The sequence below is a fragment of the Phoenix dactylifera genome, chromosome 16 (assembly GCF_009389715.1).
Source record: "Phoenix dactylifera cultivar Barhee BC4 chromosome 16, palm_55x_up_171113_PBpolish2nd_filt_p, whole genome shotgun sequence".
Lineage (NCBI taxonomy): Eukaryota > Viridiplantae > Streptophyta > Magnoliopsida > Arecales > Arecaceae > Phoenix > Phoenix dactylifera.
In genome coordinates, this window is record NC_052407.1 from 12,767,343 (window position 1) to 12,790,298 (window position 22,956).

Sequence of the window (22,956 nt, forward strand, 5' to 3'; positions counted from 1 at the left end):
CTAACCTTGTCTCACATCCTTCCCTTAGAACCCGGAGAAAACTGCGGGCGATTTCTCTTAATAAATATCCTCCCCTACCCTCCAACCATAAAAACTCCAATCAAGCCTTCGCTCCCCAAGCCCACCATTCTCCCATGCCTGCAAAAACACACTCCATTCCATTTAAGCCTTCACAGCTACTACTGCCATCTCCTCTGCAGCACCAGTTATAGCAGCCTCCTTGCCATCAAAAACACACTCATAACTCCCGTTAGGCCTTCGCTGCTGCTGCCACCTTTTCCACTGCAACACCATACATCGCATGATCTCAAGTTTCCCCGGCGTAGGCATCAATATCGAGCATGGAAGTCGAGTCTGCGACGTGCGAGTGCTGCGGGCTGCGAGAGGACTGCACCCAGGATTACATAAGTGGTGTGAAGGCCAATTTCGATGGCGTATGGTTGTGCGGGCTATGCTCGGAGGCAGTGAGAGATGAAGTGAGCAGGAGCAGGAGGAAGGTTTGTGGGGTTCAGGAGGCTGTGAAGGCACATATGTCCTTCTGTAGGAAATTCAAATCCAATCCTGCAGTCCGAGTAGCTGATGGAATGAGGCAAATGCTTAGGAGGAGGTCTGGTGACATGTCGAAATCTGGCTCGGGAGTTTCTTCGAGGAAGTTTGGCAGGTCGGCGAGCACATTACAAGTTGGGGATGACACTTCAGTCTCCATCATCTGATTTGAGAGAGAGTTCTAAGATTGAATTGATATCAGTTTGTTGTGGTGCTTAGTTCATCTAATCTTAGCTCTTCTTCTACTTTCTTCTCTGCTTCTTGTGTCTCTGTATATTGGAATTGATCTCAATGGATCTGGCTTCCTACTTAGAGATATTGCAGGTCTTGTGGGTTTTGAATGACTCTCCTCATGTGTTCCTTACTCGTATTGATCTGATCTGATGAAGATTTATTATCCATCGGAGCTAAATCATTAGTCTGTTTCCGAATTTATATGTTCTTTTATTCTTGTGGAAATTGCACGAGTTTCTAAGTGCTTGACCAACCTTACTTGTGTCCTAGATTGCACAGATTTATGAGACTCAATCCAAAGCCCAAGCTTTTCGTGGGCGCAATAATGGCAAAAATCCTCACAAATCCTCAAATCATATAAAAAGGTTGAATTGGGTTAAGTTTGCTGGTGGTTGCCTCTTTGCTTGTGGCCTTATAAAAGCATATGGCATTGGTATGATGGGGTCAGGCTTGTTGGTTACTCTTTGAACAGTGTTCCCATTTACAAAAATAGTATATAAAAATAGTCTCTTCCATTCTTTCCACCCTCAAATGCAAGAAAAGATTAGAAAAATATAGGGTTAGAGATGCTTAAGCACCCTTGCGGGAGCCCTAATAGTGTACTGAATTTGGGTCGGACCGGATCATAGGATAGAAAACCTACCTCCAAAAATTAAATGGATCAGATCGGGTCACAATTTAGTAAATTCAGACCTAATCCGAAAAATAGAACATGTTCAATTTTAGAATCCGACCCGGCTCTATGGATTCTTTAAATCGAGTCGGATCGGGTCTAAATAAACCAGGTTGGATCAAGATTACGAGTCAATTCGTCCGATTTGCAGTCTTACTCACACATGATAAACTTCCCAAATGGATTATGTTTTCCTAACCGAAGTCTACCTGAACCAAGGACCCAAAAATTTCGACTTCCTGACCCACCATTTGCAGCCCTGCGCAACAAATGGACGGGGAGGACTCAGCGCCGTGCCGTCACTCGTCCGTCAGCACGGGGGCATGCGCAGGCTTTCGCACTCGCTCCGAGGTCTCCCCTCTTTGGGGCGGACGGGCTTAATCTCCCGGCCTCCGGAGGCCAGCACCGCCGTTCCCGAGGCGCCGCCGCCCCGCCCCTACCGTCCTCCGGCTTCTGCCGGGATCTCGCGGTGCCGCTCCGACGTCCTTGGATCCTCTATTCTTCAATTGCACAACAGGAAGCCCGTAAGCCTTTGATTCAAAACCCTAGCGGAAGATACCTCCAGTTTGTTTAATAATAATTTTAGTTTCCTGAGTGTTTGATGTTTTGCCACAGTTACTGACAGGGATAAGCGATGTCAGAACTGCTTTATCGCGGCGCTTCTCTTCGATCAATGAAAGAGGTAATTATATTTGTTCTTGTTCTTTAATTGCTATTTGAATTGGACGCTGAATGACTCGCCCCAATACTGCGACGTTTTTCATATGATTGCTAGTGTTGCAAATTTGCGTACTCGTTTGAATTTTGATATGTTATTGTTAAGAAGTGGCGCAGCGAATAGTTTCGGTTATTTTTTACTACTGTAATTGTCAATGGAAATCGTTTCTTGTGCTGTCTTGAAGGCAACGACGAGATTGTAGTGGTAAAAACTAGCTTCTTTGGGTGAAGATGGTACGCAAGTGGAACCTAAAAGTGTCATGTAACAAAGATCATCCATTGACTGATGTTGCTTCCTCACTACTATACATGAAAAACAAGCAAAAAGAAAAGATGTAGATCACCCTCCCTCACATTCACTTCCAAATTGATTCCCCTAATCAATTTGATATTGTTTCCAATGTCTTTCGCCCAAGTACATGAATAATATGTTCCTCCCGTATTAGAATTCTATTGCTTAAGCAACAAGACTTCATTTTGTTGCTTTCTGGGACTTTGGATAAAATAATTATTCCCCAGGTTAAACCATCTGGTTTACCTGGATGTCTTTGTTTTTTTAATTTTTTTCTAAAGTTATACCTTTACCAACATTCACATTGTTTTTTTGTTCTTGGAGGAACTTAAGCGGTCTTATTGTTTTACAAGCCCGTTCACTCCGAGGCTGGATAATTTCTTTATTGCATTCTGAAAGTGTGCTTTTGATTTGCTTCAAGTTCTCATCATGTTGCTGGATGCTTGGAGCTTCTTGCATTGTAAAGTCTGAGTTAAAATGTTGATGAAGACTTGACATGCATGCTCTGGATGATAGATGTTACCACTATAATACCATTATAATCCCACTTTGCTTCAGATCAACGCTGCTGTCAGGTTTGTGAGGCATCAAGGTTGTGGGTTTTTTATCTAATTTTGACAAAATTTGTCAAAAGTCTTGATTAGCTTTTGTTTATCGAAATTATTCTTATGAACTTGCTTTCTTTTGGAATGATTACTCAACTTGATCGGAGGAACTTTAGTGGTAAAGAGAACACAATTGGTTCGATTAAGATGACAAATAATTTTATATTTTTCTCATCTTTTGGCAAAGAAGAAATAAGCTATTTATGCTACAATATGGAATAGCCTACCAAGTCTCCTTGCAAACTTTAGGATTCTTATTCTAGTAATCAAAGAGGATAACTAATGATGACTAGATGAACGATTGAAGATGGAAATAGACCCAAAACAGTAAGTTTCAGCCATTATCGTTGTTCTATAACAACTGAACAACTTTGTGGAAGCAACTCATTCTTTGTCTTCTAATAAATTTTGCCTCAAGTCCTACTTTTATAGACCATCTAAGTGAAGAAGTGAAGATTTAGATCTTCTATAGACCATACATATCTTGATGCAATAGCTGATATCAATATGGAGCATTGGTGGGGAAGATATTGAAGGACTAACTTAGTTAACCTACTTGACTCATTTCATGTTATAAAAGTTGAAAGGAAAAAGACACTATTTAGTCATAAAATGCTGCCATTATGGCCAATTTCTCCACCTTTTTAAGGAATATAATGTGAGTTTGATGGGTATTACTTGGAATGGGGAACAGCAAGGTCTTATGGACCATCTCTTAGATGGAACTCGCTAAGAGGAAGCATTATGGCAGGTTCATATACTCTATATGATTAATGAAATTTATATTCAAAGAGTCAAGTTAAAAGGATTTGAAGGTAATGGTAGCTCTTCAATCAAACGTTCTTATTACATATGAATGTTCTGAAAGGAAGAGGGAGTAGGCATGTGAAACCTTCGCTTGCTTGCCTTGTAATCAGCTAACACGAAGACAGATAAAAGGAAAAGGACAAGTTATGATCCGTTAGCCTTAATTTAACCTAGCTAGCCCATAACATAGGAAAAGTAGGAAATTCGATCACGTGTAAAGATAGGATATTCATCTTGGGGGGGAAGGGTACCATTATAGATTAATGTACAATTATTCTTTTCTTTTTTTGTTGGGGTGGGGGGTGTGAAATAATATTATATAGTAGAAGCTCTATTAAGACATCTTAGGGCATGTTTGGTTGAGGAAAGTTAGACTCTGGAATGGGAATGGGAATAAATGACTCCTATTCTGGCCATTTGGATGGGGGGAGTCTGATTCCCATTTCGATTCCAAGAGGCAATGGGAATACCTAATCCTCCAAAATCCAATCCCGGCTCTCCCGTAGTATTCAAATCTTATTCCAATTCTGATTCTGATTTCAGTCACAAACCAAATACATTGGGGAATATGGTCATTCCTATTCCTATTCCAATTGATTTCGATTTCGATTCCGATCATGAACCAAACACACCCTTAAAGAAATTGAAATAAGGAAGTGTGTCTCAGTATCCTTGTAACTATATTTTATCTTTGTATACAACTACAATAATACCTCTAATTGTTGGTATTCTTACAAAAGTGTAGATTTGATACAAATCTGTTATATTTTAAATGTTAACAATGATATATCAGCATATAAATCTAATTCTTTTGGTGAGGTGGCCTATGCCAAATCATCATAGGAGAACAATATTGAGACATGGAGAAATTGGTGGAATTAAAAAACAAGCAAAGAGCACCTATGCACAATGCAAAATAAAATAAGAAAACCTGAAATTGTATTCAGAAAATTCCAGACAATGAATGTTTCATAATGTTTTGTAAAAGAATCCATCATTTTTTCTAATTTTCTACCAATTTTATAATGTTCAGCTTTCATTGTTTTGACTCATCTTTCATATTTGATATAATTCCAACGTACTCCTAGTTTGCACAAATTCAAAATTCTCAAGTTAGTTGGATTTAACTTCAATATTAAAACCATGGCTATCCTAGTTTTCTACAAGCATTATTTAAATATAATAAGTTGCAATAGAGAATAATGTATTGGTTGAACAAAATTATTTTAGAAATAATACAGAAAAATACATAATTTGCAATTGTGTTTACATGTGTATTCATATGACAACAAATCTTTATCATAAGAAGTATAATAGAATTTTTAAAAATGTTAGAATAATTGCTTCAGGGGTGGTGATAAGGAGAGGGAGTAGTCCAAAGAGAAACATCTAGATCCCATGCTAGCGATTGGGTAGAATAGATTTTGGAGCTGTGGATGCCCAGACACCAGTCACTTCCATTGAGGAAAATTTGGCAATGATGGTTGGCCAAGAGAGAGAGGATAGCCAAATAGGGAACAACAAAGAGTTTCATAGAGATAATGGAGCATTTGGACATATTTTCTTGTTAATGTTGGGCATTTACTTTAGTAGGAAAGTTTGGCAGCAGGACAGCTTGGTGCCAAAAATTTTTGGTGATAAAGAGGACAAGAGAACCAGTGTTAAAATCAAGGTTCACTAAATCAATATGGGGTCATATCGATCAAAGACTAATTCAGTACAATATCTGTTCGTACTATGCCAAGCCAAGTGTACTAGAAATAGAAGGAGAGAGAGGGAGAAGAGGGAGGGAGAGAGGCATACCTTGTTGGTAGCCACGATGAAATCCTAACACTAGCCATGTTGTTGTTGTCATTGTGGAACCCTAATCCTAACCGGTTTTGTCATTGCAAAGCTGTCGTCATTGCATCATCGTTGAAGAGCATCAAGAGAGAGGGAAGAGAGGAGAGGAAGATCGGGAGAGAAGAATCAAGAGAGAGGGAGAGGATCGCGAGCTAGGAGGGGTTTTTATAAAAAAATAGTTCAGCTCGGAACCTGCATCAACTGACCGAATCGTCACGGTAACTGATTGGTCCAGTTTGAGACTGACGATCCTTGGTCAAAATAACTCAAATTTTAGAGCAGGCACTTATACAAGCATAGAGAAAAGTCTCAGTGTGTTGGAAATTGGATGAAAGCAAGAGTTATGGACACGATGGGATTTAATTGTACAATCTAAAGTCCAACAGAAAGTTTGTCTTTTTTTTCCAGTTTAGTGAAATACATGGAAGTGGGGTCCAAGCAGGCTAAAGTTGGAAGAGGAGTCAAGGGGCACTTAACTCTGGCTTAAGGAAACATACTTTTGATAGGTAATGAATGGTGTAATCATAGGTTATCATGCCTATTCATTACATGAAAGAAAATAAAATATGGAGTTCTTTCCTATGGTTTTTTAAAACCCAGGTAGGTCTATCAGGTTGACTCTCTTGACCTTCCACTTAACATTAATTACTGGTTGGGTTAACCACAAACCTGTAAATTTCATAAAACCCAGTAATTCAAGCGGTTCAATTACTTGAATCATCTAGTCAAACCAATATCAATCTATTAAGGGTGGAATACGTAAGAGAGGGGAAAAGAAAGATAGCCACAGAAAGAAGTTTCACAAATTGCGATCTCTTTGACCACTTCTACCTATCATAATTATTTGCACATCACCGGAGGGGGAGAAGAAGCCAATCATCATGGGCCTTTTGGTCCTAAATTTTTCACCTCTTGATCAATCCCCAAACTCCCTGGCCACAACATAATAGCTAGTGGACACCAACCAAATTAGGCAGGAGTAGAGCCATTGTAGCTCGATTTGTGGGAGCAAAGGGCATCACCAACAAATCTGGTGGGATCGGATGATTAAGTGACCAAATATGGTGGGTTTTGAGGTGGAGCAACCATATCCAACTTCTCCTCTTCCTCCTCTCCATCTTGTGGTTTTCGACAGCCCAACCAGCAAGATCACCTTCCTTTCTTTTATTTTCTAGTTCTTCTAAATTTGACATGAGGTGGAGCCTCCAAATCCAAGAAGATAGATCTCGATGGTTTGGAAAGATACTGGTTGATTTGAGATTTTACAAGGAGAAACATATATGGTGTTGGTTTAGGATTTGGGAAGGAAAAAATGTATGGAACCAGTCGACCCACAGTGAAACTGGGAACCCATGACCATGTTCAGAACGCTTACAGAATTTGCAGAGAGAAAGGATCTTACCAGCATATTATAGCTTCATCTGTAATGAGACAGATAAGATGGATGGAGCACCAGCTTTTGCCCTATTTGGGGAATGTTTGGAGTAAGAGTTGCATGATACAACATGGCATAAATTATCGCTGACCATTAAAGAAGTTAGATGGTGTTGTTACTAGGAATATGCCTTGGAAAACACTTGGTTAAAATGTGAAAGATTTTGAAAGAGTTTTCTTTTAAAAAAAGAAATGCAAGAAATAAAGATAACTCATTTGGTGAATTAGAAGAAGAAGGGGATGAGAATATGAGAAGAGTAAGAATCATATAGTGCCTGTTGTGGCTCAAATATTTGAATTCTGATTGGTTTAGCTATAGTGCCCCTTCTGGCTGAAGTTGGAACAAGGGGTGACCCTTGATTTTTAGAAGAATACTTAAAATTGAGATCCAGTACTCACCTTTATAAGTAATCTAATCTCTACATTACGGGTAAATATGGAGGTATTCTGGCATACTCTTGGGACAAATGGAAGAACAGATAGAAATGAAAATGATTCATCAAAAAGACTTCAAAGAGGTTCAGGGTTCTTAGTGCAATTGCTTGTCTTCTTTCCTTGGTTTGTGTTAGTTAACATTTGGTCCTCTTGTGTGGTGCTCAAATTGGTGAATAAAGACATATACTTATTGGGACTTGATGGTTCTCTTGGAATATGTGGGTTCTTATAGTTCACCCTTCAAAGGCATCTCAAGTGTTAATAACACCCCTTTCCAACATGAACTTTCCAGTAACATGTCAGATTGTCATGGTTTCTAGTTGTGAAGAGGGAAAAAATTGACTTATGGAAATTTCTTTTGGCTGTGAGAATTTTGCAGCCAAGCTTCCTTGAGAGCCAATGCATTGCCTAGATCACTTGGCTGAATCTGTAGTAAATTTTTATTGTTCTGGAAGGTCGCATGGACTGTTTTCCAGTAATCCTGAAACAAAAGTTATTGTCTATATTGACACAACAAGGACAATGTTAAAAGAACATACAGCAGGAACCATCTTATCCATGGAGGTCAGGGCCCATCGCATTCTTTCTCATTTACTGTTTGGCAAACATGGTATTATCTTTTTACTGATGCTCTTTGGTATTAAAGTGAAAATGAATCTTTTTGCAATTAAAAATCCAAAATCTGAATATACAGAAATTAAACAGACCATGAAAATACAAACTAGGCATGTGCCATGGCATCGTTTCCTTTTTCCTTGACAAATTTTTTTAAGCACTAAAGTTGATCATGGTATGAGGAAGTTCATTAAAATTTGTGAGCATGAAAGATGAGTCATATCTAGTATGTTTCTGTTGGGTAATCTTGTTAGCTACTTTGTTTTTTAATTTGCATTATTGACACATGTTTGTTCTTTAAACTGTTAATTACTTGAAGATGAATGAGCAAGTCCTGGTGCATAACTGACTGGATTGATCTACTTTATAGACGATATTTCGCTTGAGGAAGATGCCGAGAGGAAAGTGGGTTGGTTATTGAAACTCATCTTCATGGGAACTGCATCAGTTGTTGCTTACCAGTTCTTTCCTTACATGGGTAAAGGATGCATCGTTACTGATATATTTATCTCATTTTTCTTAATCCTGAATTTTTACCACCTAAAATGATAAAAATACAGGGGATAATCTGCTGCAACAGTCCATCTCACTTTTGCATGTCAAGGATCCCTTGTTTAAAAGAATGGGAGCATCCAGACTGGCTCGTTTTGCAGTTGATGGTATTTTGTCAAATTCCCGCGACCTTTAGCTTAATTAAATGTAGTTGCACATCTCTTGCAGATATCAAGGTCTGCTTTTATGGTGATTGCCTTTCATGTACATGTATTAGTGTTTTGGTTTTTTTCATATCCCAGGACCTCATTGTAGTCCTACAAAATTATCTTATGACAAGTTTTTGAGCTATTGGAGATGAAGTAGTTTTGCTTTGTCATGAAAATTGAATTAATTACCTAACATGGATTGTGTAATAGTTTCTATTTCCTGCTATAATTATTTTCATTTCCATGATGGTGTGTTTCTCATGGTGTATTTTACTATTGGTAGGATGGTACAGTTTAAATTCTATGCATATGGAAACTTTAAGCAATCCATCCGTCATTTACTTGCTACAACATGCAATCACACTTCTGCTTCAGCTGTTTAAATGTTTTTGGTCAAAGTCTTATGAGAAGCCTTTAGTTTATATTTTGTCCTTGAGGTAGTGATATGTTTTTATTAACTTAAATAAAGATTAATGTTAAGGATGTTTGAGAACAGAAACTCACTATTTATCATTTGCTTTCCTGCCGTTAACATTTTAAAAAATTCTTCTTGCTTGCCCCGATTGTTATGGGTTTGGCTTTCCTCTTTTTTGTTTTTCTATTTTCTAATTGGTTTAAAGAAAACAAATTCAGCATTATGTCTGTTCATTGATGAGAGATTGTGCAGGGGTCAAAAAATTAGAAAATGCTCTAACAAAGATTCAGGGCAAACTAATCTGATAGTACTGCTTGTTTTCTCTAGGTTGGAAAAGAAAATTACCGCAAATAGAAGGTATACCTTCCTGTCATGCATGATTCTTGCTATTTGCAGGGGAATTGTGAGTGGAAAGAAGATTCCACTTGCCTTCTAAGTGGACTGTACCTATTGGCTTGTAATTATTATAAGGAAATACCAGGGACGTGTCTCTCTTGATGAATTGTTTCCCATGGGCATATCCAGTTTCTTTTCTCTTTACCTCTTTTCAGTTTGTTTCTTTTTGAGGAGTTCATTGTATTTTTTCACTCGAAGTAACATGATGAATTATAGATTTTGATCAAAGTTTAAACGTTTAATCTTAGGATTTCTGGTCTGAAATTCTCATATTCTTCTATACCATATGTAGAAGAAAGGATTATGAAAGTAGTAGAAATGGGTGGAGCTCAAGAACTTCTGAATATGCTTGAGGCTGCAAAAGATGACAAAACACGCAAGCAAGCCCTGAAAGCTCTTGTTGCTCTTTCTCACTCTGGTGAGTTTTCCAAAACTGTCATGCAGATTTTGCCCACTTTAGTCTATGGTGCCAACATAAATTGAAAATTAGAATTTACTTATTTCCTAGCATTTATGCCAACACCATTGCACCGTGTTGTATAGAGTATTCTCTTAAACAAAGTTTTCCTTCATGTAATTTGCATCAATGGGTGCCCTACCTTTCCTTTACCTGATCACATAATTGAAGTTAATGGTGCATATTTAGTTTGCCTATTGCTACAACTAATACTTATCTTGCTAGAAGACGTGTTAGCAGATTTGGTTATTCCTCTTTGGACTGGAAAGACATGTAGAGGTCTGCATGCAACAGGGAAGCAATAGCTGTGCTTTATAGAAGAGCCGTGTTTGATGTAATGAAGACATGCTGAACTTGTTGGTCTGATGTAATGAAGACATGCTGAACTTGTCATGCGATTTTGGATAGATTAATCTTGATCTTCTTAATCTGCAATCTTATCCTGAGAAAAGCAAACCATGAAGCATTTGGTTCCATGACAATTTATTGCATCTGTTTAAGGAATTTAAAATCATTTGTTTTAACCCTGAAGTTATGTTCATCTATTTTCCCCTGGAAAACTGCAGATCAAGCTGCTGAGGCTCTGCACCAAGCAGGTGCAATCACTACTGTTAGTGCCATACCAAATTCCTCGGAGTATGCTGAGGTTGAAATGTACAAGTCCAACCTACTTAGGAGGTTTCAAGAACTACAACATGCTGCCATTGCATTAGAGGGAAAAGGCAATTGATTGATGCATCAGTTTCAAGTTTTCTCATTTTAGTCCTGATGCATAACCTTTTTTACATGGTACGGAAGTAACTCATTGGCCATTTTTCTTGCTATCTAGTCTTGGAGAACCCTAAAATGTGTCTGAAGTTAATTGTTACTTTACGAGGCTGTGTGCATGCTTTACATGGATTATGAGGGCTTCATCAGAATGTCCTTTGTTGAAATTGATTTTTCTCTTGGACTTTGTAGTTTTCTTGTTCTCATCATATTCTCTTATTCTTATTTGGGAAGGCTGGTTAAGTTATGATCTTGGACAACATATCATACAAGAAGTGACTGAAAGAAATGAAAGCATTAGGGGATGCATGCATCAAAATTGTTGTAAACTGGATCTCAAAGTCTTGGTCTATTAATATTTTGGGAGGCAAACATTCTGTGGGAATTATAGCCATATTTCCACCTCTTGCTAAACCTCCTGTAAAAGCACTAATTAGAGGATGAATTATTCAGGTTAGACAGCTTCTGCTATGATGTGAAAAGGTGGAAAATGGAATTAAAAACTTTCCTTCCTGTAACTTGTGAATGAAAAAATAAAAGAAAGAACATTACTAGCATATAGTAATTAAGAATGAAAGTTATTTAAAGTGGCATCGCCCATACATATTCGAACATCTTGCTATTCCACCTCTCCTTGTGTCTCTGTCAAATCATTAATAAGAGGATGAACTACTTAGAATGGAAAGCTTGTGTAGGATTGAAAAAGTTGGAAAATGGTGGAATTGGAAAAATCTTTTCCTAGTGCTCCTGTAGATCAGAAAAAGCCTTTACTAGCATGTGATAGTGAAGAATAAAAATTATTGTAAATGAAATCTCCCACATAACTTTTCTCCTCTTGCTAATCCACCTCCCTTTGCTCCTTTTTTGTCAAGGCATTAACTAGAGGATGAACTACTTAGAAGAGAGCTTTTGCCATGACTCAAAAAAGTGGAAAGCAGGGATTGAAGACTTGCATTGTAGTGCTCTCATAGATTGACCTCCATTTGTACAAGAAAATGGATAGGATATTATCTGTTGATTATGTTTTCTATCTAAACCTATCTAGTATGGATATAACTTATGGTATCCGATTGATCCGTATCTATATTTGTATCCATCAAAGAAAAGTTGATATAGATATAGATATACCAATAATCGATTCGTATCGAAATATTTGATTTTATAACTCCCATAAACTCCTAAGTATGTAAAAACTAAAGTATTTTTGGTTTATTCTACTTTCCATATAATGTCATACTTGATTTTAATAATCAGGTTTCTAATCCTAACTTATTATGATTCACTAAAGAGTTAGATGGTTGAGTGGATGGAGTTTTATCTTAATTACTTTTCATATAATCATTTATTTGTTTTAAAAAATAGGAAAAAGTTTGAGAGCCGCATATACATAAAATCAGTTAAAAATATGAACTAGAATTACATTTTACCCATAAAATTTGGCTATATAATATATATCGATATCAATATATGTCAATATTCCATTCATATCCAAATCAATTTGCAACAAACAAATTTCATCATCCAATTAGAATCTATGTTTGTATTCGTATTTGTCAAAGAAAAATAGAAAAGTATATGATCAAATTGATTCTGATTCATATCTGATCCTTTTCTGCCCTACTTACATGTGCTAACTAAGAATAAAACTTTTCGCAAATAACATATCTTTTAACATGCAGAAAAATATAAAGGCTGTCACTTCATTCATATGGCTTACCCCGTTCTCATCATCTTTTTAATTTTCCCTAGTTGCAACATATTGTTCATTTATTTAATTTTCTTTCTTTTTTCCTTTATAATCTTCGACCTCGATTATTTCTTAACCAATGCATTTGTGACTTGTAGAAGACAGTGTTGTAAAATTGGTGATTTTGAATTGCGCTAAAGATCCCATCTAATGGAAAAAATTGGCTTCTTTAAGGAGCGCTAGAAATGTATCTTTTCTTGCTTCCTCTCTTATTATAAATAAAAGCCAACTTCTACCATCATGCTAAATGGACAACAATGGTCCTCTTTCAATGGTGGGTAAACCGTCAATCAATGTGGAAGCAGTGGCTTGACAAGTTGAGACCCATTTGCAAGGATACCTGAAAGAAGTGGGCATATTTGATGCCATTGAAACATCTCTGCATGAAATCAGTACATTTTAGACTCAGCCTAAGTATGTTGGGCAAAGTATATGTTATAACCAAAACTACTCATTTTTCAACCAATGCACATTTCATGGATTTGATAATAAAATCTTCTAATATGCAATATTTTCTTTATATTTAGCAAGTCAAAGAACTAAGAACTTAATCCTGTATGTTGTGGTGCTAAAGGACAAGAATTTTATTCATTGTCCAATATTTCCATTGATCTGCTGAATGATTAATATAAAATCACCAACCACTTCAATTTCTCCTTTGCTCCTGATCTTTGTATCATTTCTATTGCTAGAATACAAACTTCATACTCTATTGTGTGCATAGTTGAAATCCAAACAAATATCAAATCACTCTTGGGAGAGATAAGAATTGCGACTGCAACACTATCATGCTTGTTGCTTGCCCATCAAAGTAGACTATCCACTTTTTATTGTTAATGGTGAAGTGGATCATCTGTGATAAGCAATATATCAACATCGAGGAAGTTGGTGTAGAATGGTTGGTAAGCTAGAAGTGAGTGTTTTGCCCAAATGCTCTGATAGGGTTGTCTCTTAATAGCTCTTGAAGGAAAGTGATTTCATGTTATGGAAGGATCATATACCATTTTGTTTTATCTCACGATTAATGCTGATTTGTAGCACATATAATTGAGGTGATCCAGTTTTCCAATCAAGAAAATAAGATAAGCTAGGTATAACGATGAAGCCTTTCAATTGCTCTAATTATGGTTAAGCAAATTTTGCCAATCTCAACGTATGTGGTCTCTTAATATCATTTGCTTGTTGAGATGGCAACAATAAGTACGTAATTAGCTAAAAACATAACTTCTAAACTAAGAAAAGTATATTTTGAAAAGCAAAATTATAGTGCGATACCATCTTATTGTTCAAAATGGATATAAAATACTAAGCAAAGGTGGACTCTGGATCGAATATGAGATACTCTAGAATATAGCTAGGTATAACGATGTAGCCTTTCATTTGTTCTAATTGGGGTTAAGCAAATCTTGTCAATCTCAACGTACGAGTGGTCTCTTAACATCATTTGCTTGTTGAGATTGTAACTATAAATAAGTAATTAGCTCAAAACATAACTTCTAAACTAAGAAAAGTATATTTTGAAAAGTAAAATTATAGTGCGATACCATCTTATTGTTCAAAATGGGTAAAAAAAATACTAAGCAAAGGTACCCTAGAATATATATAATTTGTAAATCTTCGGAAAAAAGAAAAGGGGATAAAGAAAGACCAAGTGAAAATTCCATTGGGCAGGTTGCCCAAGTTCTAGACTGAATTCAATCCGGTTTTTATGTAGGTCAAGTCAGCATCTACAAATCTTTTCTTTTCTTTTCTTTTCTTTTTTTTGGAAGAAAACTGAATACAGTGGGCGTTGCCCCGCCAGTTGGGTTCAATCGGCTGACCCGGACCTGAGATATAACTGACTCAACCAAGCCGGAAAATACGGAGGCCAATTTGGTTCGGGCATTGGGTTGACCAGTCCCAAGTTAACACCTCTCCCAAGAACTCTGACACCAAGAACCGGAAAGCAAGAACGAACAAATCTAATTACTTGGAAGCAGCAGCAGCAGCAGCAGCAAGGGAGGGAGATCACGCAAAGCCGCAAACCGAGCTCGCCAGCACGCGGCCAGATCTCTGATGCCGTCTCCTCTCCATCTCCTCCTCCTCCATTAGGTACCACTCTTTCTCTCTCGGGGGTTCAGATCTACCATTCTATCCGTCCGCAAAGATCCGATCTTTCCAATTCCCAGCATCCCGTCTTCTCTCTTAATCTCCCATTGCAACAATCCTTAGATCGAGACTCATAAGACCCTAGAAACCCTGATGCCTTCCTAGGAACCCAATTGACCTCTGGGCATCCAGATTCTGGCTCTGCCCAACCAGCCCTAAGCTTTTCCAGATCCTGATCCCCCGAAATGGGCCGCCCTCGCCTTCGGAATTCCGCCATCAACCCCATCGAGGAGGAACCCGCGGCAGAGTCCCCCGATGCCGCCAACGCCGCGTCGCGTGCGGCCGCCGCCGGCGGCGGCCGCCATGCCGCCCTTGCATGCATGATCAACTCGGAGGTGAGCGCCGTCCTCGCCGTGATGCGCCGCAATGTCCGGTGGGGCAGCCGCTACGCGTCCGCCGCCGACGACCACCATCTCGAGCACTCCCTCGTCCAGTCCCTCAAGTCCCTCCGCCGGCAGGTCTTCTCCTGGGGGGACGCCCGCCGCCCCTGGAGCGCCGTCGACCCCTCGGCCTACCTCCGCCCCTTCCTCGACGTGATCCGCTCCGACGAGACCGGCGCCCCCATCACCGGCGTTGCCCTTTCCTCCGCCCACAAGATCCTCACCCTCGAGGTGCTCGACCCGGGAGCTCCCGGTGCCGATGCCGCCGTGCACGCCGTTGTCGATGCCGTCACGAGCTGCCGGTTCGAGGTGACCGACCCTGCCTCGGAGGAGGCCGTGCTGATGAAGATCCTGCAGGTGCTGCTCGCGTGCATGAGGAGCCGGGCGTCGGCCCTGCTCAGCAACCAGCATGTGTGCACGATCGTGAACACGTGCTTCCGGGTCGTCCACCAGGCTGGTACCAAGGGGGAGCTGCTGCAGAGGTTCTCCCGCCACACAATGCATGAGCTCATCCGGTGCATCTTCTCGCACTTGCCTGATGTCGGAGATGGCGCAGAGGTACCAACTCTGAGAAAGAAGCCCTCTATTTGCTGGCTCTTTTCTTCTTTAGCTAATATCTGACAGTATCAAGTTGAGGGTTTTGTTTGTTCTGTAGATTGATGGGGTCGGCAAGGATCGGGCCGTTGGGATCAAGCAAGTGGAGAATGGAAATGGAAGCGCCGGGTCTGTGACTGGCTCTGGAGATGATAATTTTGTAGGGGGGGTGGAGGTGACGAATGGTGAGCGAATCATGGTGGAGCCATATGGAATTCCTTGCATGGTAGAGATCTTTCACTTCTTGTGTTCTCTTTTGAACATTGTTGAGCAAATTGGGTTAAGTCCTAGGTCGAATACTATTGCTTTTGACGAGGATGTGCCACTTTTTGCACTTGGGTTGATCAATTCAGCCATTGAACTGGGAGGGCCTTCAATACAAAAGCACCCAAAACTGCTGGCGTTGATACAAGACGAGCTGTTCTGGAATCTGATGCAGTTTGGTCTATCAATGAGCCCGCTTATTCTATCGATGGTCTGTAGCATTGTTCTGAATCTTTACCAACACCTGCGAAGAGAGCTGAAATTGCAGCTCGAGGCATTCTTCTCATGCGTGATCTTGAGGCTTGCGCAGAGCCGGTACGGGGCTAGCTACCATCAGCAGGAGGTTGCCATGGAGGCTCTTGTGGACTTCTGCCGGCAGAAGACTTTTATGACAGAGATGTATGCTAACTTGGACTGCGATGTAACCTGCGGCAACATGTTTGAAGACCTTGCCAACCTTCTTTCGAAGAGTGCATTTCCAGTGAACTGCCCATTGTCTTCGATGCATGTTCTTGCCTTGGATGGTCTGATTGCAGTGATTCAGGGAATGGCCGATAGAAGAGGTAATGCACCTCCACATTCAGAAGAACCGATGGAGCTTGAGGAATATACTCCATTTTGGACGATCAAGTGTGAGAATTATTCTGATCCTGACCATTGGGTTAAGTTTGTTCGGTGCAGGAAGTATATCAAGAGAAGGCTGATGATTGGTGCTGATCACTTCAACAGGGACCCAAAGAAGGGGTTGGAATTTCTGCAAGGAACCCATCTCTTACCAGAAAAGCTCGACCCCCGGAGTGTGGCATGCTTTTTCAGATACACTGCAGGCTTGGATAAGAACCTTGTCGGGGACTTCTTAGGTAACCATGACGAGTTTTGTGTTCAGGTGCTTCATGAATTTGCTGGGACCTTTGATTTCGAGGACATGAATCTAGATACTGCTTTGAGGCTCTTTCTGGAGACCTTCCTGCTGCCAGGCGAGTCACAGAAGATACAGAGAGTTCTCGAGGCTTTCTCCGAGAGATACTTTGAACAGTCACCACAGATTCTTGCCAACAAGGATGCTGCCCTCTTGCTGTCATACTCGCTTATATTGCTAAACACGGATCAGCACAATGTGCAGGTGAAGAAGAAGATGACTGAAGAGGACTTCATTCGGAACAACCGCCACATAAATGGTGGGCATGACCTCCCAAGAGAATTCTTGTCAGAGCTCTACCATTCAATATGCAGGAATGAGATAAGAACCATCCCCGAGCAAGGCATTAATTTTATTGAGATGTCTCCCAGCCGTTGGATTGACCTGATGAGGAAGTCGAAGAAAACATCTCCATACATTGTCTGTGATTCCCGGCCATACCTTGATCATGACATGTTTACCATCATGTCGGGCCCTACCATTGCTGCAATGTCAGTGGTGTTTGATTATGCAGAACATGAAGAAGTTTTTCTAACATGCGTAGATGGGTTCCTGGCTGTTGCAAAGATATCTGCCTTCCATCATCTTGAAGATGTATTGGATGATCTAGTTGTGTCCCTCTGCAAATTTACAACCCTTTTGAACACATCTTTGGTTGAGGAACCGGTTATGGCCTTTGGTGATGACACAAAAGCTAGGTTGGCGACGGAGACAGTTTTCAACATAGCTAATAGGTATGGTGACCATATACGCACTGGCTGGAGAAATATACTGGACTGCATCTTAAGGCTGCACAAGCTTGGCCTTCTTCCTGCTCGTGTTGCTTGTGATGCAGCTGATGATTCGGAACTGCCTTTGGATCCAATTCATGGGAAGCCTCCTCCCAGCTCTCTTTCCACGTCTCATGTTCCAGCTATGGGTACCCCTCGTAGATCTTCAGGGTTAATGGGAAGGTTTAGCCAGCTCTTATCTCTTGACACAGAAGAGCCAAGATCACAGCCAACAGAACAGCAACTTGCTGCTCACCAAAGAACTCTTCAAACAATCCAGAATTGCCATATAGACGGTATATTCACAGAGAGCAAGTTCCTACAGGCTGATTCACTTTTGCATCTTGCCAGGGCACTAATTTGGGCAGCTGGTCGGCCTCAGAAGGTAACCAGCTCACCTGATGATGAAGACACAGCAGTTTTTTGCTTGGAGCTGCTAATTGCCATTACACTGAACAACCGAGACAGAATTGTGCTTCTCTGGCAGGGTGTTTATGAGCACATCGCCAGTATAGTTCAGTCTACTGTGATGCCATGTGCACTTTTGGAGAAGGCAGTTTTTGGACTACTCCGCATTTGCCAGAGGTTACTGCCCTACAAAGAGAACCTGGCCGATGAGCTCTTGAGGTCGCTGCAGTTGGTTTTGAAGCTCGATGCCCGTGTAGCAGATGCTTATTGTGAGAACATCACACAAGAAGTTACACGCCTGGTTAAGGCAAATGCTATTCATATAAAATCTCAGATGGGTTGGCGGACTATCACATCCTTGCTTTCCATCACAGCTCGCCATCCAGAGGCTTCAGAAGTAGGGTTTGAGGCATTGGTGTTTATCATGTCTGAAGGGGCTCACCTTTCACCAGCCAATTATATTCTGTGTGTAGAAGCCTCAAGACAGTTTGCGGATTCTCGGGTTGGACTAACAGATAGATCTGTCCGTGCATTGGATCTGATGGCAGAATCCCTGAATTCTTTAGCTCGCTGGTCTCGTGAGACTAGGGAAGTGGGCGAAGAAGCTGAGAAGATATCAGAAGGAATCAGGGAGATGTGGCTCAGGTTGTTGCAAGCACTGAGGAAAGTATGCCTGGATCAGAGAGAGGAAGTGAGGAATCATGCCCTGTTGTCATTGCAGAGATCCCTGGTAGGAGCAGAAGGAATGTCCCTCTCACCGTCATCTTGGACACAGGCTTTCGATCCTGTTATAGTCACAATGCTGGATGACTTGCTGGAGATTTCTCAAAATCATTCACATAAAGATTACCGGAACATGGAGGGAACCCTTTTGCATGCCATGAAGTTACTTTCCAAGGTCTTTTTGCAGCTATTACAAGAACTCTGTGTACTGAGCAGCTTCTGCAAGCTGTGGCTGGGAGTTCTTAGCCGGATGGAGAAATACGTGAAGGTTAAGGTGAGAGGCAAGCAGAGTGAGAAGCTGCAAGAATTGATTCCGGAGCTCCTTAAAAACATGCTGCTTGTGATGAAGGCGCGTGGGATCCTCGCAAAGAGGAGCACAATAGGTGGAGATAGTTTGTGGGAGTTAACATGGCTTCATGTAAGCAACATTGCTCCATCTTTGCAGTCACAAGTGTTCGCAGGACAGGAATTAGAGCAGGTGGTGCATGCTAAGCCAAAGGAATCTGGTACTCCTATAGAACCTAATGGCAGTAGTTCTGGGCCTCTGGCTGAGGCACCAGCAGATCAGTCTGGAGGGTAAGATCTTGTTTGATGAGTTTGGTTTGTAAAACTTATGAAAATCTTCTATGAAGCAAAATTTAGTGGTCACTGCTGCAAATTAAAGAGGAAATAGATTGGTGAGTAACCTGCAGGTATCATATATACAATTTTTTGTGTGGTTTCTTGTAATTTTTTTGATCCTCAGCTATGCTTATCTTGTTTATAACGGGTATCATTGCTTTTCTGTCCATGAAAGCATGATGTTGGATCCTAATGTGGCTCTGACATCTGAGACTTAGTTGTTTCTTGTAATGTTTTTATGTGAGTATTTGCAAGTATTCATTGGAACAGTGGATGTTCTAAATTTCTTTGTTGGAGGTTCTAGATGAATTTAGAATATAGATAAATTTGTGGTTTGTCAAAGCAAGCTAGACAAATAGACTGTGTTTTGCACATGGCAGCCATGGCTGCTTACATGACCTGCCTAGGCACTGGCCTTAACTTTTTGCATCATATATGAGCATGGAAGACCAAATCAATTTATTTAATTAGTATTGGATATTGCCAAGTCTATACTTCGTATTAACTTATATCTTCTTATATTTTTTTTATTGTATATTAGTTGTGTTCTTATTATTATTGTTATTTTTGTTATTGTTGTTATTATTGATAGGTTGTTATTGTTATTGTTGTTGTTGTTATTATTGTCTTTGTTATTGTTATTATTATTGTCGTCGTTGTTGTTGTTGTTATTGCTATTATATTGTTATTGTTGTTGTTCTTATTAATGTTATTATTTGTTGAGCTGCCATGAGCTTTACATGCCCACCTATGTACCTGTCTAGCACCTAGGTGCTATGCAGGCTGGTCTGCTTTTTTGGTGCCTACAGTCTTTCAAAACATTGCAGCTAGTTTGACCTTGAGTTACCATGTTTCTGTTTTCATCTTGGCCAAGATCTCGGTTTCTATTGGTATTGGGCACCCTCTAGTATGGTATATATGAAAATCTTAGCCCTATTATCTCAATCGATATAAACCGATAAAATCTGAAATATTGACCAATGCGATAATATTCATATAGACCAATATTTTTTATTATGTTTTATTTCTTTAAAGAGGTTTTTGTAACTAATAAGATCTCAAAATTAATATTTCACTATAGTTGATAATCTTGGATTTACATGTATTGGCTGAGATGGTGATATTATGGTGCCAAAACATCAGCCGAGATCTCGGAAAAACTTGATTCCCTCCAAATTTCCCTGCTTATCATATTGGTCAAGAAAAACGGAGGTCTCTGTTCATCTTGTCTCGGCCACTAATCAAGACAACTGATATCTCAGGATTTGGAAACCTTGTTCTGAAAGAGTAGATTTGGATGATAATACCAGTGCATGAGAGTAAAAGATCAAGAGCAAGCCATATTTTATTGTGAATAACTTGTCTCCTTTTGCAAGTGGCAAGTTCAGCATGCCATGCTTTTTTTTGTGTGTTTGTGTTAAGATTAGATCTATTGGGTAATGATATGTTAAGATTAACTCTGCTTGTGCTGCCAGTTTTATTGCCAAATTTTGTTTGGAGGAGGAAGTCTATCATATTGGCAGCTGTTTAGTTGATAGTTGCCAATCTTATGATGTGAATCCTATCAAGATTTATATGCATACTATTGGACAGAAATTTATTGTGGTACTTAATTCATAGTGCAGTGATCATCATCATTTATTTTTTCAGCATTATAGAACATGCAAGATATCATAGTAAAAGCAAAAAAAAATAAGAAATAAAAAAAATAAAAGAAAGAAAGAAAGAAAATAATTAGGAATGACAACGAATACCTGCAAAATTTGTTCTATCCATATCTGAAACTATTTAAAATTCTATTATCCGAATCCATTCCAAACTCGATTAAAAAATTACACAAAAATTTCAAACCTGTTCCACCAACAAACGATAAACTTTACGGGTATCCGAACCTGCTCAATTAATTTTTATTTAGATCAGGTTATTTGGATTGGGTTAGGCACCCGACCTAGATCTTCTTTGGGGTAGTTTCGTGGGATGGTTCAAACAAGAAGATCCATTGGCTTCATATCAAAAACTTGTGTACATAGGATGGCTCATCCCCTTTTTTTTTTTTTTTTTTTTGGTACATTTTGGAGGCTAAGTCAGTCAGTTACATAATAAGAAAAATTTAAGAGTATAAAACAAAACTATAAGAAAAAGAAATGAAAGTAAGGCCAAGAGAACCGTTCTGAATCGGGCGGGTTCGGTCATAACAAGCCGTTTCGGCGGCGGACCAGGACTGTTCCGGTAACCAAAATGAAATCCGTTGTCGGAGGAAGAGAAGGAGGAAAGAGAGGAAAAGAGAGAGCGAGCGAAGGAGAGAGGGAGAGGAAGGAAGAGAGAGGGAGGTGGAGGCCAGCGATCCGCATGGAGGATGCTTCTCCGGACTCCACGACCGAAAAACAGGTCGGATTTTCTGTTTCGTTCGAAACAGGGATCGGCCTCTTTTTTTTATTTTGTAATTTTTAAGTGAAGTCAGCAAATCACTTGTTGCGCTCTGTTTTTAGCCTGGGATCATTATGAGGTCAACTCTTTTATCTTTGGGATTGATTAGAGTTTGCTTAGGGTCGGCTCGGGATCCACTACGACTCATGAAAGAGATGGCTTTCATTGCTATCTATATTCTGTCTATAGCCAATATAGGGTCGGCTAGACTTCTTTAAGGGTCCACTCATCATCTTCAAGGGTCGACTATTCTTCTTCAAGGGTTGACTCGATAAAGTGTTCATATTTGCTATGCTCTGGCTTTCGCCCATGGTCATTATGGAGTTAACTCATCTATCTTTGGGTTCGACTTGAGTTTGTTTGGGGTCAACTCATGATCCACTAGGGTCAACTTATGATCCACGAGGGTCAACTTGTGAAAGGGTTGGTTTTTATTGCTATCTTTATACTGTTTGCAGCCATTCTAGGGTCGAATCGACTTCTTCAGGAGTCGATACATGATCTTTAGGGGTCGACTATTCTTCTTTAGGGGTCGACTTAAGAAAGTGCTTGTTTTTGCAACGCTCTACCTTTCGCATGTAGTCGTTGTGGGGTCGATTCGTCTATCTTTGGGGTCAACTCGAGTTTGCTTTAGATCGACTCATAATCCACTAGGCTCGACCCATAAAAGGGCTAGTTTTTATTGCTATCTGTATTCCATATGCGGCCATTCTAGGGTCGACTTGACTTCTTGAGGGGTCGACCCGCGATCTTCTAGGGCCGACTCGAGAAAGTGCTTGTTTTTACTATGTTCTGCCTTTCGTCTGTGGTCATTATGGGTCAACTCATCTATCTTTGGGGTCGACTCGAGTTTGCTTAGGGTTGACTCATAATTTGCTATGGTCGACTCATGAAAGAGCTGGTTTTTATTGCTATTTATATTCTATCTACGACTTTTCAAGGGTCGATTCGTAATCTTTAAGAGTTGACTATTCTTCTTCATGAATCGATTCAAGAAAGTACTTGTTTTTGTTGTGCC

At 39.9% G+C, this 22,956-nt stretch overlaps 3 protein-coding genes across 4 annotated transcripts; all 3 read left to right on the forward strand.

Annotated features, from left to right (window-relative positions):
• On the forward strand, positions 1-1,033 carry LOC103712129. The gene has a single exon (XM_008798552.4). It carries the CDS (start codon positions 342-344, stop codon positions 711-713), a length of 372 nt encoding a protein of 123 aa, XP_008796774.1. The 5' UTR covers positions 1-341; the 3' UTR covers positions 714-1,033.
• Positions 1,034-1,435: 402 nt separating this feature from the next.
• LOC103712127 lies at positions 1,436-11,170 on the forward strand. Of its 2 annotated transcripts, none has more exons than XM_026806596.2 (6): positions 1,436-1,977; positions 2,069-2,135; positions 8,571-8,678; positions 8,761-8,859; positions 10,005-10,130; positions 10,398-10,700. In XM_026806596.2, the coding sequence occupies exons 1-6, from the start codon at positions 1,633-1,635 to the stop codon at positions 10,472-10,474; spliced, it is 822 nt and encodes a 273-aa protein (XP_026662397.2). In that variant the 5' UTR covers positions 1,436-1,632; the 3' UTR covers positions 10,475-10,700. The 2 variants fall into 2 exon arrangements, with proteins under 2 accessions (XP_026662397.2, XP_008796772.3); XM_008798550.4 differs by lacking the exon at positions 10,398-10,700 and adding an exon at positions 10,736-11,170 and having other exon boundaries at positions 1,437-1,977.
• A 3,402-nt stretch (positions 11,171-14,572) lies between these two features.
• LOC103712126 (ARF guanine-nucleotide exchange factor GNOM-like) lies at positions 14,573-19,798 on the forward strand. Its single transcript, XM_008798549.4, has 2 exons — positions 14,573-15,770; positions 15,868-19,798. Exons 1-2 carry the CDS (start codon positions 15,018-15,020, stop codon positions 19,468-19,470), a joined length of 4,356 nt encoding a protein of 1,451 aa, XP_008796771.2. The 5' UTR covers positions 14,573-15,017; the 3' UTR covers positions 19,471-19,798.
• The last annotated feature ends 3,158 nt before the right edge of the window (positions 19,799-22,956 follow it).